The sequence below is a fragment of the Cuculus canorus genome, chromosome 6 (assembly GCF_017976375.1).
Source record: "Cuculus canorus isolate bCucCan1 chromosome 6, bCucCan1.pri, whole genome shotgun sequence".
Classification (NCBI taxonomy): domain Eukaryota; kingdom Metazoa; phylum Chordata; class Aves; order Cuculiformes; family Cuculidae; genus Cuculus; species Cuculus canorus.
The window spans coordinates 27315099-27327910 of record NC_071406.1 but is presented as its reverse complement, the minus strand read 5'-3'; the positions used below and the strand labels follow the sequence as shown (position 1 = coordinate 27327910).

General features: G+C 37.2%; 1 protein-coding gene across 18 annotated transcripts in view; it reads right to left on the bottom strand.

The window, feature by feature from the left end:
• ABI2 (abl interactor 2) overlaps positions 1-12812 on the bottom strand; it is a 68468-nt gene that overhangs the window by 14049 nt on the left and 41607 nt on the right. For 4 of the 18 annotated variants that reach the window (XM_054069995.1, XM_054069998.1, XM_054070004.1 and 1 more), the window contains 5 exons: positions 5538-5635; positions 4604-4750; positions 3444-3568; positions 2322-2495; positions 770-928 (listed from right to left, as the gene is read on the bottom strand). In XM_054069995.1, the coding sequence (XP_053925970.1) occupies positions 770-928; positions 2322-2495; positions 3444-3568; positions 4604-4750; positions 5538-5635 (703 nt within the window). Of the gene's footprint in view, positions 1-769; positions 929-2321; positions 2496-3443; positions 3569-4603; positions 4751-5537; positions 5636-12630; positions 12649-12812 lie in introns of all 18 variants that reach the window. The other 14 variants (XM_054070002.1, XM_054070006.1, XM_054070012.1 and 11 more) reach the window with 6 other exon arrangements.

Below are 12812 nucleotides of genomic sequence, written 5' to 3'. Positions count from 1 at the left end.
GAACACAAATGCATTGTAGTGCTTGCTGGTAACAGGACATTTCCTAATAAGAAGGCTTCAACATGTCCCTGCGTTTTTCTGTAGCTCTGTCAAACAAAGACGGTTTCCCCTGCTCTGGTATCAAAACCTTCACATCACATCAGAAGCACAGAGAAAAGACTCCGTGCATAAAAAGCTACTGTGCTCTGCCTGACACACAGGACACACCACTCCTTGTTAATATCTCATCCTGTTTTTTAAGACAGGTTGCCCATTAAAATACCATCACCTGTGGACTTAGCAGATGACACAGCTCCTTTGCATCCCATACCAAACACCACTGATGTCTCCAAGGTGTCTAATGCTTACCCTTGTATAACAACTGCAATTCCTTGAACTGTCCATTAATCAGAAGGAAAAAGCATATGAGATAAAGACTGAGTAATGAAGAATCAGTGTCCTGGTGGAAAATCAAATACACACCTCACACCAAAGTAGGTATATGACATACAGTGTAGTAAAGGTCTAAAGCTTATCTAACAGGGATTGTGAGATCAAAAGTAATTTATTTGGCAACAAAGCTAGTATGGTTTTAAGCTGTTGCCACAATGGAAGCTGAACACTTTGTACCTGGACTGCAGCTTTGGCATGGCTACCAGCAACATGCTGGAAGTTACCTGAGACTAACTTCAAGATCTGCAACCAAGTCAGAACATCAACATTTCAGAGATCGGAAGGCCACTCCACTCAACACTGCGTTGAACTCAACAGAGCAGGAAAACTTTTTTACCTGGGTTCTGGTTATAAAATGGTCCTCCATTCATCTGGTTTTGAAGGCTGGTCTGTGATGTGATCGAAGGAGGACGCCGATATGGCAAAGATCCCCCTATTGTTGGGGGTGTGTGTCGAGATGCAGGCCTGTTCATGCTGTAGAACTGAACTGGGTGACCTAGGTTAGAAAGACAAATGTTTTGGTAAAGAGAAGAATGATGCTTCTTTCCAATGCGTCTGTCTCCCTGTTAATTAATACACTGGTAGAAATTGGTGGGCGTTGGAGAGAAAGGAGGAGAGGAGAAACAGAGGTAAAGGATCCTTAAGGACCAAACACTACAACCTCAAAAACAGTGCACTATTCAGTCTTTTCAAATACTTTATTTCAAGGAAGCCATACAAGCAACCTCACTAATAGCACAGGAAAAAAAAGATCTTAAAAACAGTAAGTAACCTGAAATTTCTCTTATAAAATACTGAATGTTAATTTATAGTCATTAAAATCTTAACCTCTCCTTGATTTTGACTTGTCAAAAATACAGAGGCAACATGGCTTAAGAACTGGGGTACTGAGAGTGCATCAAAAATGGAAAAGTGATTAAGGCCCCATATGACACAGCTCATCTTCTGAACATGAAAGTAGTTTTGAGATCAGGATCATCTTCAGAAGCTTCTACTCGTAGTCATGGGTTCTAGTGTACGGATTTTCTAATTCTGTATGAACCACAGCACCTTAAACTAAATATGATTTCAGGAATTCTTCTGACACCTGATGAAATTCTTACTAAATGGAACAAGAACATAAACATGCAAACCAATTCACATGGTTGTGATCAGCCTTCACTGTAACAAAAACTAATAAAGCACATAGGCAGCTATATACAAATTGGCTGTCTGAAGGAGATCTTTACAATGCAGAAGTAACTCCTCATCAAAAGGTGATACAGAACAGTGTTATGGTTAGTAAGTACTATATGCTGCAACTTCAGCATATGAGAAAATGAGAACTGTATGGTAAGCATTAAAAAAAGCAACTTGCAAAGCATACCGTACCATCTATTAAAACAAAATGCTTTCGTACTGTTTTCCACAACAAAGCCTTATATTTTACCTGACAGTAAACACAAAAAAATTTGCCCTTTATATCAGTTCACTGGAGGGAGAGTTGTCACTTGAAACCATTGAAAAGGCAAGTAATACAAATTATACTTCACTAGATGCATTTTTTTTTATTCCATTATTGGAAGAAGACCCAGAACTATCGGTGCCAATTCCCCCAAACATAATTATTCTATGAGATTATCAGTATCCAAACCACAATGACAATCTAATAAACTCTATAAATGTAAAAAATAATAAAAATATAAAAATAAACTACTTCTATTTATAATAACACACCCTGAGTTTCCTACTATAACCAATACCTTATAGTTATGCTGTAGCAGATACATTCTAGTTATATTTTTTTTAAAAGTAATTTCAAAACCCACGGCTTCTGAAGCAACTTTGAAAAGCCTCGGTCTCTGATCACGCCTGGGTTCATCTGCCCACCAGCGGGAGCAGACACTCACCTGTAGAGGGTGTGGAAGAAACAGCAGGGGGAGTTGGAGAGGTGAAGCCATCAGCAAGGGGCTGCGCTCCTGCAGCAGCAGCAGCATCTGGGGCAGCAGAGGAAGGGGCAGGAGGAGTGGGGGCAGGAGCAGAGGTAGCAGGAAGGGGAGAAGTGCCAGCCGAGCCAGCAGGGGCTAAGTGAAGAGAGGAGGAAGAGGTGGAGTTAATAAGGAGATATGTTAGCAAGGATTAGAGAAAGCCTTTGACTGTTCAGTGTTAGCTATTTATTAGATGGATAGTAGTTCAGAGTGCACGAGATGAGAGAAAAATGGTGTTGTTAAAGAAAGGCTCATTCCTATGTAGACGGTAAATGAGAGTCAAGCAAATCCACTTCTTTCCAGGTCCAAAGGGAACAACCCAGAACTTTTCACTGAAAGCCATTACTTTTGAAAGATGTCTTTATACCTTATTATTTATGCTTTGATCTGTAGCATGGTTGCCTTTAGCTTTTGTACAAATTAGAAAAAATACACTACTTTGGTTCAGAAGCTTAAGTATTTCAGATCATACTGCAAGCCAACTACGCACTTTTCTTCACTGAAAGGGCTGAGCAAAGGAAAAAGGAGTACTAATATCACTTCTTATTTTTGGAAAGACTGGGGTGATTACATTGAACAAGTGTCTTTTTGTGACAACTCAGGCAGGCTTGCATTAATGTACAAAAGATTTACTCTGTGCAAGCCTCTCATTTCATCTAATCTTCTAAAAGCATGCTTCTACATATGTGCTTGAAGAGCCAAGGAAAAAACATTTATTTGCTTAAGAGGACAAGGAAGAAGATCCTCGCAGCTCACTGAGAAAAGTTGTTGTGTCCTACCTAGTCACATGCAAGAAGCCAGGCAAAAAATTGTGACAAGCTAATATATAAAAGAAGCACTAGAGCACATCAGGCACTTCCAGAAAAGACACTACTTGATTCTAACTCACACTATCAACAGCAAGCAATTGTCAAGGCTTGTACATTTCTAGACAACGGACTTCAAGACTCCTCTTGAGGTGTACTCAGCAACTGTTTTTAGAAGACCTGCAAATGCTAAAGGTTAATGCTGAGTCAGAAAGAACAACAGCAAGTTTCCATTTACCTGGATAGACACTGGGAGGAGATGGTGTGGGAACAGCAATAGGAACACCCACACTTCCACTTCCACTGTTCTCTCGACTGCTGCTTCGACTACTTGGGTGGCTTCCTCCACTACTCCCACTGCTGCTGTAAGAAAGTAACCCTGGGTATGAATATGCTGCTGTGCTTGCTGGAACATCACATGCGTCACACAGCACCTTTCTAATTCACAGAAGTAACAGGGAACAATAGAAAATAAACAAGAAAATAATATACGCTTATATAAAGTTTAGTTTTCCTAAAAATCTCCATTTTGACTACAATAGGTATTTCAGTTAGTCTTAGTATACTTGCCCAAAAATGAAACACTTTGAGAACTTTGTTCTGAATCACATCTTTCCAATATTGTCAAACCCCAAATAAGCAAATACAGACATTTTTCCTATAACTTATAAAACAGGTAGACTCTAATTTATACACTTTCACACAAGATACCTGAAATCTGGAAACTAAAAGATAGTGAAGAAAAAGTTAAATTTTGTTATACTTTTAAGTCCACCCATTCAGCCACCCCTCAGGTACTTGGGAAGTTTAAAAACCAAAAATTTCAAGGAAGCATTTAGACCCGTCACATCATGAAACTTATTATCCTAGAGAAAAGGCTAGCCTTCTACAGAACCTTTGGTAATACAGTTCGGCTTTATTCTGTGTTTGAAGCTATTGGTATCCTCAAAATACAATGCTCTTTTTCAGCTACTCAATCTACAGACATCAAAGACTCTTCAAACAAAACTGTGAACTATAAGCCCACTATGCAGTCCTTCAACATTCAGAAGGCAAGTTATGTACAAAGTCTCTTCCCAGTTTTGTAAGCATTTCATAATATCATCACTTACCTACTTGAAAGACTTCACAATTTTAGCAATTTATTAAGTATTATAACTAAGTGATAGCACTAAAATTAAGGTTGCTAAGGGATTAAGTGAACAATCTTGATGTGATTCGCTATTCTGTTTTTATTAGAGTGCACTCCTGCCATAACAAATGACATTCCCAGTCCATATAATGAATTAGCAAGCTTCACTGTAGAGATGCAGATGGATGTGGTATTTACTGTAGCATTTTTTGTCCATATGCTAAACACAATACTAACCACACTTTGTACAGGACTACAAGGAATACCTGTATGTGCGATTCCTCTGATTCACAGAAGCTGTTCTAACAGGGCTCTGTTGTGAGGGAGCCATATTGCGCGTTGGGCTAGGCACATAGTCATTTGGTACCACCGGAGGACGTACTGGCTCCAATGTACGATAGGGAGAGTGACGCCTACACAAGGACAAGCATATTTCAGAAGCAAATTGAGATAATACCAACAAAAATAAAGATTTTTTTTTTCATTCTTTGAAAGATAGCTACATACTGGTCAGTAAATGCAGCTAAAAAAAATGTTTCTCTGTAAGTCTGCAGTATCTACTTTGAAGGATGACAAAAAACAACTCAGGATATTCGTCGTGTACTTCAGTCTCCAGATGTTTTTCCTGTTCATAAACTGTGTTGCACATACCATTCTTGTTTTAAATGTAATCCACATATTGTTTTAAAAGTAAAGCTCCATGGTCTGTATGTATATACATCATCACATTCCAACATTCATCCCAGTTATAACACCCTTTCCTAAGGTCAAAGTCAAGTTTATAGACTTAATAGGAAAGCACTTCTATCACACAGAGCACAAAAAATTAATGAACAGTGCCACATACTAATTTTCCAGTTGTTTAGCACCACCTGTCAAAGCCACACACTTAATGACCTTTTACTCTAAAGCACATCATTGCAAATGTTCTGATGTGATAAAAAGGTTCCTGTTGGGAAAGGCTGGTAATGCCCACCGTCTTCTGACAGAACTGTTCTAAATGACATATAAGACACCACTAGGGTGACAAGATGTGGATATAACATCTCTTGGCCTTTTGCAAACAGTTAAAACAAAAACACCACCACCAGAAACCACCACCAAACAAAAAAAAAATCCACACTACAGAAGAAGAAAAAATCTTTGCTTTTTTCCCTTTTGTTCACCAAAGCCATTTACACATTTGGTAACTGCACTTACCCAATAGTTCCTTTTCCTGACATTGGTGGACTTGGTGGCTTCTGGGTGGGTGGTGTTGTACGAGGCAGCCCACCCATCTTCATATTCTGTGTGCTGACCTGCATGAAAGAACGGGGAGAAAAACGGCCTTCACTAAGCTCAGCTTCTAGGGGGAGAGACACTGAGATGCCTTTATCAATTAACTCTAGGTAGGGAAGGTCTAAATAAACAAAAAAATTGAGAGGCCATGCATTTTATATGCAATTTCCACTCTGCTAGAAGTCAAGTCAAGAGTTGTGCTCAAAGGACTCTTTATTACATTGGGTTTTTTTAAATTGTATCTATGGAAAGTGAATTTGCCTTTAGGCTATCGCATAAACATTAAACCGCTGACAACACAGACACTGTATTTAACTTGGTTAAACCTCCCAGTCACCTTTTGAGATAAGAACAGTTATTTCAGGTTGCACTACTGAAAAATTGCAAAAAAAAGTTGCAAAAATATTTTTGAATACTCTTCAAAAATACTAAGGTTTATCTAAAAGGCCAAAAATTAATTTAATTCATACCAATATGAAAAAGTCAAAGTAATCTCCAAATATGATCCATTAATGTTTCAATGTTTTCACAGTACGATATCAATTTTTTAAGATAATACTTATTATAAGTATTATTTGTGTATATGTAAACACAGAGAGAAAGCTATGTGGAGAAAAATACAAAGATGAAGGGTTTTCCCCACCAAATCTGTAGCAATTCAATCTCTAAGAATTGATAAATACATGGCTGGTGTGAAAAATATTTGGCAGTGATGTGATGCGATGCCATTGTGGTTGTCTCCTCCCTCTCTTTCAGGTTAAAATACTAATGAAATAACTTTTATGTAAAAGAGTTTACCTTCTTCATCTGCATTCTTGACTGAATGGTAAATCTAGGAATCATAAAGAATTGTTACCAATGTAGGCATTAGCTTGTCTGTAAACTTCCAGCCAAGCTTAATTCTCTCGATGCATGCACCCTTACAGGAATCATGGGTTACTTGTGAGTCTCTGTTAATATACAGCATTGATTTATGAATGCTCAAACTATCGCTTAGACACAGAGATATTCAAACACTAAAACAAGTACGTTGAAATCCCTTTGTCTGTTGTTTCTGTCATGCTCTGTTTCACATTTCCAAAATGTAAGTCCTGCTTACTGCCCCACTTCCCATATAAAGAACGTACAATGACATTAGGAGTATTTGGAAACATCATTAAAGGCAAATTGCTCCTTCAAATTTTGACAACAGCGTGCTTAAAACCCTGACAATGTCTAGATTTGTGAATTTATAAATATCAAGAACAGTGTGAAGAGTAATAGGCAGTATTCTAATCCACTGAAATTTGATTCTCTAGCTCTGAACAATCCCAGGGCTGTCACATTTTCAATTTGCTGGAAGGAAAAGAAAACCAAGTGTTGGAAGGGGGTTTTTTGTTAGATTCAAAAAATGGACGTTTGGATTTTGTTGTGCAAGAGTGCTCCATAATATCAATTTAAGACAAAATTCTTTCGCACAGCATTATAAAGTCCTTTAAGCCAACTCTAAGCAACAAGAAATCTAAAGTTAATTCAGATAAGGGATGAGGTAAGCACTGAACTACAACTACTTGAAGGAAAGAGGGAGAGTGTAAAATGAAGTATATTTTATTCTATACACGGAACATTAAGAAATAGCACAAAATCTGAAATATTTTTAAAGTTGCAGCACCCCCTGTATTTCCTCTTTCATTTGAGAAGCCTGTTTCACACACCTACCTATCTGAGTTGTCCAAAAAAACCACAAACAAACAAAGAAAAAACCCCATCTTAACTCAACACTCACTGCATTGTCACTCGCTACATTTCACACAGACAATTAAGTCTAGTGGGGCGGGGTGTTTGTATGTCTTTAGATGACAAACTTAGACCAATCTGTGTTTCCCTGAATAATTCATTCATATGATTTAAATGGCTACATTACTGTATTTACCAGATGATGTAACCACTAGCTATCACTTTATAGTTAACATAAAATAGCATACATTTAACCATAAAGAATCTTATTATTCATATGCAATCATTGCAGGAACAAAAAATAAGATTTAGGCTTCCACTGAGCTAAAGCTACATGAAAGGAAAGGACAGTAGAAGAGGAGGATGCAGTGACATCACACAGTATATAGTAAGAAGTGGAAGTAATACTTGTCTGAGTAGTGCAAAACTCCAGCAAACACAGCAAAGTAACTAGCACTCACTGGAGTTGACACGGGATGGGAAGAAAACTTTAGAATATGTAGCCAAAGAAAAAGTGATCCTTTTTCAGCCAACACACTTTCAGTCACAAATTCATTATTAAGAATGACTACACTGAAAAAATGGGGAAATGCACTGACAGTAAGCTTGGTCTCAGGCTCTTTGTAATGACTTTTCAACATTGAAATAGAAATATTGAAGGACCAAGTAATTAAAGTTTACAGGGCTGTCTTCAAATCTGATAGGACTGATGGCTATAAGATTAGCCACTCTAAGTTATACAACCCTACCTGAGTTATTCTCTCTGACTTTAAGCCAAATAATCACAGAAGAGAATTGAAGGATATTAAATTATTCCAACAATTCTAATCAAAATGGACAGATCTATGAAAATAACATCACTCAACACACCAAAAAAAAAAAGTTACAGACTGCCTTGAAGAGGGGGGGGGAAAAGAAGAAAACTTAAAACTATACAAGTTGCAGCTTAAGTTGAGATACAAAAATTGTAACATTTCCAACTGTCCCCTTCTATGATAAATTCTACTAGAAGGGGAAAAAAAAAAAAAGAGGAAAAAAAAAAAGGAAGCCATTAACGCCCCTCTTTTGCAGAACTTTACTCTTTGGCCTTTTCAATTTTGCACGTATTCTTGTAAAAGTAGCTTCCACACACAAATCCTCATCTATACACATTCCTCTTACAAACTTCTAAAATTTGGAGCAACCACCAAACTCAAGATCACATTTTCCTTTGCTATCAAGTTTCGAAAAATACATTTTCTGGAGTAAGTTGGAATTTGAGAGAAGTCCCACTGTTTCTGATGACATTTCCCCTAGCTCTGCACAGCTGCAACTATCCAGGCGCAACTGGTTTAATTAGAGGGTAAAAGCAGAGGAATGCATCTGTCTGTTGGTGGTTGGTTTGACTGCAGGACCCCACGGATCTGTGGTTGCGTTCTACCTAACCGCTTGCAAATTCTTTTAGGAAACTGTGTCAAAACAGACCCTGCAACCAAAAACACAAAGGAGTATCTGCCTTCGCTCACAACTGCTACACCAGCTAACGGCTGTGCTAAAAAAAAAAAAAAAAAAGGCAGTAATGATTGGGCCAAAAAGCTCAGGAAAAAACCCAGCTGACCGTTCTAAAGGCAGGAACACACCTCTGTGAACAGACAAGCAGTGCACAGACTACACAGAATGCATGCAGGGATTTTTCCAGCTCATTTTTTCCCTCTTCCCACAGAAGCAAAGAGGTAGAAAATACTATGAACTGAAATTAAATGGAGAAACACAAAACAATTGTAGGGAGATTCTGGATAAGCTTTTTTGTTTTCACTAGATACCTTGCAGAAGCTTTTTATACGTAAATTAGCAAGCACTTGCACTACAGAAGAAAATGCTATAACTCCTGCCAGCAGTGGAGCTGGACTTTGAAGTTTTGGTGAGGAAGAAACTGCATAAACAAATATCCTTGGTAAGTAACACATTCTGGAGGATGCTCTGAGATCCAGCTCCGCAGCAGGAGCCATAAAATGAACTGTAAAGAAATGGACCTCTATGGACCATTCTGTTTTAAATTAGTACAACAGTATTTGATCCAACATTTTCTCTGTTGAGCTACAACATCAGTTTTAGAAAGGTAACCTCTGATGACTTCACAATACGATACAGGACTGACTAGAGCCTTTAGGAAATTATAGTCTTAAGTTTAATTTTCTGAATAATTAAAACTTATTTCTCCAATTCTGTTTTTTGGCAACTAGCTTTTCATAGATTCCAGTTGTTAAATAACCTTATTCTGGCGCAAGATATGACTGAGTTTCCTTTACAGTTACATTTCTATAAACGTTTGACAGATTGAGCTTCTTTAGCATTCCACTGTATGAAAGACATCTGTAGTGAAACAAAATGGTTAAAACTGAGAAATCCTGCAGTTGATTCAATTCACTTCTTGGGAACGCTTTCATGAGCAAAAAAACTCATCGAACAAGAAGTGGAGAAATACATAGTTGGTCAGACACAAGGGGTGCTCATCAGACGTGCAAAAACTATTCGTGCTAATGCACTGTGTATTTACATGGCTGTAAGGCACTCACCTGCAACAAAGATGTCAATCCACATTTTCACTCTTCTAAAGAACTTCTCATTGTCAGTTCAGTTACCAAGAAAAAAGTGTTGGGGTTTTTTTTTTTTTCAAAAATCCCGAATACCAGATATTCCACACAATCAACCTCTGGAGGACCTACTTTCTAAAGCGGAAGTTAGACTCAGCCTAGAAATTTTTAAGTGGTGTTTTATGGCCAAATCAGATTTTCTACAACTTCCAGGGTGTCAAAAGAATCATCTTTTGCCCAAAACCGAATAAGAAAAAGCACCCCATCAGTGATGTTCCGTGGATTATATTCAGGAATTTCACGCAGCTACCTATCCTTCTTGAGCAATTTTATACTTGACTCCAGCAAAAACAACCTAAGGCTGAATTAAAACTGCCTTCCATCACTTTGCTTTATCTTGCTAACATTATGGAGAGGACAAACAGATTTTTGGCCTTGCTACCTAAAAGTAAATTCCTCTTCAGGCTGTGCTCAGCCACTCGAATACTTACTCTTCATGTCTAACTACACCATATGCTTGTCAGTTGATTAACCACTTGATATGGAAGTTAAATATCTAAATTTAAATCCTGTCATGGCAAATGACCACAAGCAGAAGCTTCAGCAAGTGAGTTTACTTGTATCTACCACATCCACCTATGTAAAGTAATTGAAGAATCAAGTCTGGTAAATACAAAAAGGCTTGAATAATGTCAGTTTCAATTGATTTGTTGATAGTAGGTGCTACAGATACTCCACTGCCTTGTAAGTGGAATTTTCCTCAAATTCTGTTTAAATTTTAGGCTTAAGCTACCCAGAAACAAGCATAGTTAGCCCTGCTACAGTCAGTCTGTTTAATATTGTAACAGTTAGCTAAGACAAGGTTTCTTTGCAGTCATGAAAAATAAACGCAGAGTGAAGGAAATTATTATTCACACGGAACTAGGGTTAGTAGCCGCCTTTGAGCTGTCTTCTTTCAGGCTGATGCATAGTGACTATGCGTAGTGGCAATGAGAAGTTGATTGACATATTGTTATTACGCATATCAGATTTCTGACCAGGTACATACGGTAAAAATACAGAATATAGTAAAAAAAAAATAAATATTTTAACTGGCATTAACACAAAAAAAAATGTTACCTTCATTCCAAACTTATAAATAGAAAAAAATAATTTTCTCTCTAAAAAGCTGAAGAAATTCTTCCTGCTAGCGCAGATGATGCGCGGATACGGCTGCTTACACACAAGCTATAATTACACAGTTTTAAAATATTTTTTAGGATGGTCATTACTTGTCTGTAACTGCAACTGCAAAAAGCAAAGAAAACTGAGTTTGCCAGTTGTTTAAGATCACTGAGAAAACCACCATCCAGTATGAACTGCGCCCAGGATAAGGCATATCCAGCATTAGAAGAATCCATTTGGTATACACAGGCGGAGCCAGGAAGGAAATATACTTTGCGATTCTCAAAAAAGCATTTAAGCACAATGTGACTTGAAATACTGTACCTCATACACTCATGTAAAAATAAATTTCAAATGATATGGCAGAAATCTCTCATTTTACATTTTACATTGTGATTGGATGTGCTATGTACGCTGTATACCATACTAAAAGTACCATCTGGCCAATTCCATAGGGACATCACTGGGATAGCTGGTTTTACAGGCAATTTTTTTCAGGAATGTGTACAGGTTTCTTTTAGCTTTTCTAGTTATGGAAAATACTTAGTCATTAAAAATATTTCACATGAACTTGGAACTTCATTTAATGAATATACTCCTACTAAATATTAACATTCTATGTTCTGAAATACAGTTCCCTCTTTAAAACCGTGGTGGCTGCTACCAAAAAACTTTCATTCCTCCCTCTCTTCCCAAACCAGCAGCACTTCAGGAGGATGAAGATATCACAATACTCAGTAAAGGCAACAACCTATTCATTAATTAACATACTACAAACTCCAACATGGTATCATGCAACTTCATTTAAGTGCTTGTCTAATGATTTGATTCTTTTTATTGTGACTTCTGCAGCCGCTATAGCTTCTAATATTTAAACCTCTAAGATCCTTGAGAATTTGACATACTTTAGTCTAAGTTCTTTTTATGCACTATACATTTAATATTTGACTACATAAATCACTTAGCTTGCCATTTATGGGTTATTAAATATTTCATAAAACTATTACATTTGTGACAATTCCCATATGAGAGTGCCTTTCACTGTTTAAATAGTTCTAACAGTTTCTGAAAAAAATAAGGATACTGCAACTTTAAAAAAAATATACAGATTTGAATTTGTTACACACCTTTGGAGCCCATTATCTGAGCAATCTCACACTGAAAAATTAAACCCAACCAAATTATAAATTACACCGTATATAGGATAAAAAGAATATTACACAGGGGGAGGCTCATATTCAGCCGCTATCTGTTCACTGTATCTTTTTGTCTACACAACATTAGCACATTTCTCCCTTGTAAATGATGCAGTAGATATGCTGAAGGCAGTCAATATTTAGCCACAAAGCTTTAAAATGAACTGTTTCAGCTTCATTATGTAAACACATCAATTGCTATCACAAAATGTTTATCTGCAATAAAATAATTCAACAGAATGTGTGGTATACAGAAGGGAGAGCGGGTGTTCTTTTGAAAAATCAGTAACACTTATGTCAATCATCTCCCCGTGTGTAATAGTCTCAGAAGAATAAGAATGGAAATCCAGCCCTGGGGTTTCTTACCTTAAATCTAAGCAACCACTTAATGCATAAATGGAGCAAATAAAAGAGGTAAGGAAAAAAAGCATTGAAAGGTTAGTTGGAACTTCAGGATATGAAGAGAAAGGAAACAGAAAGAAAAAAGTTAAGCATTCAGCATTAACAAAATAATGTATCAGTAGATCGTAGAAAGAGTGATTAAAGCA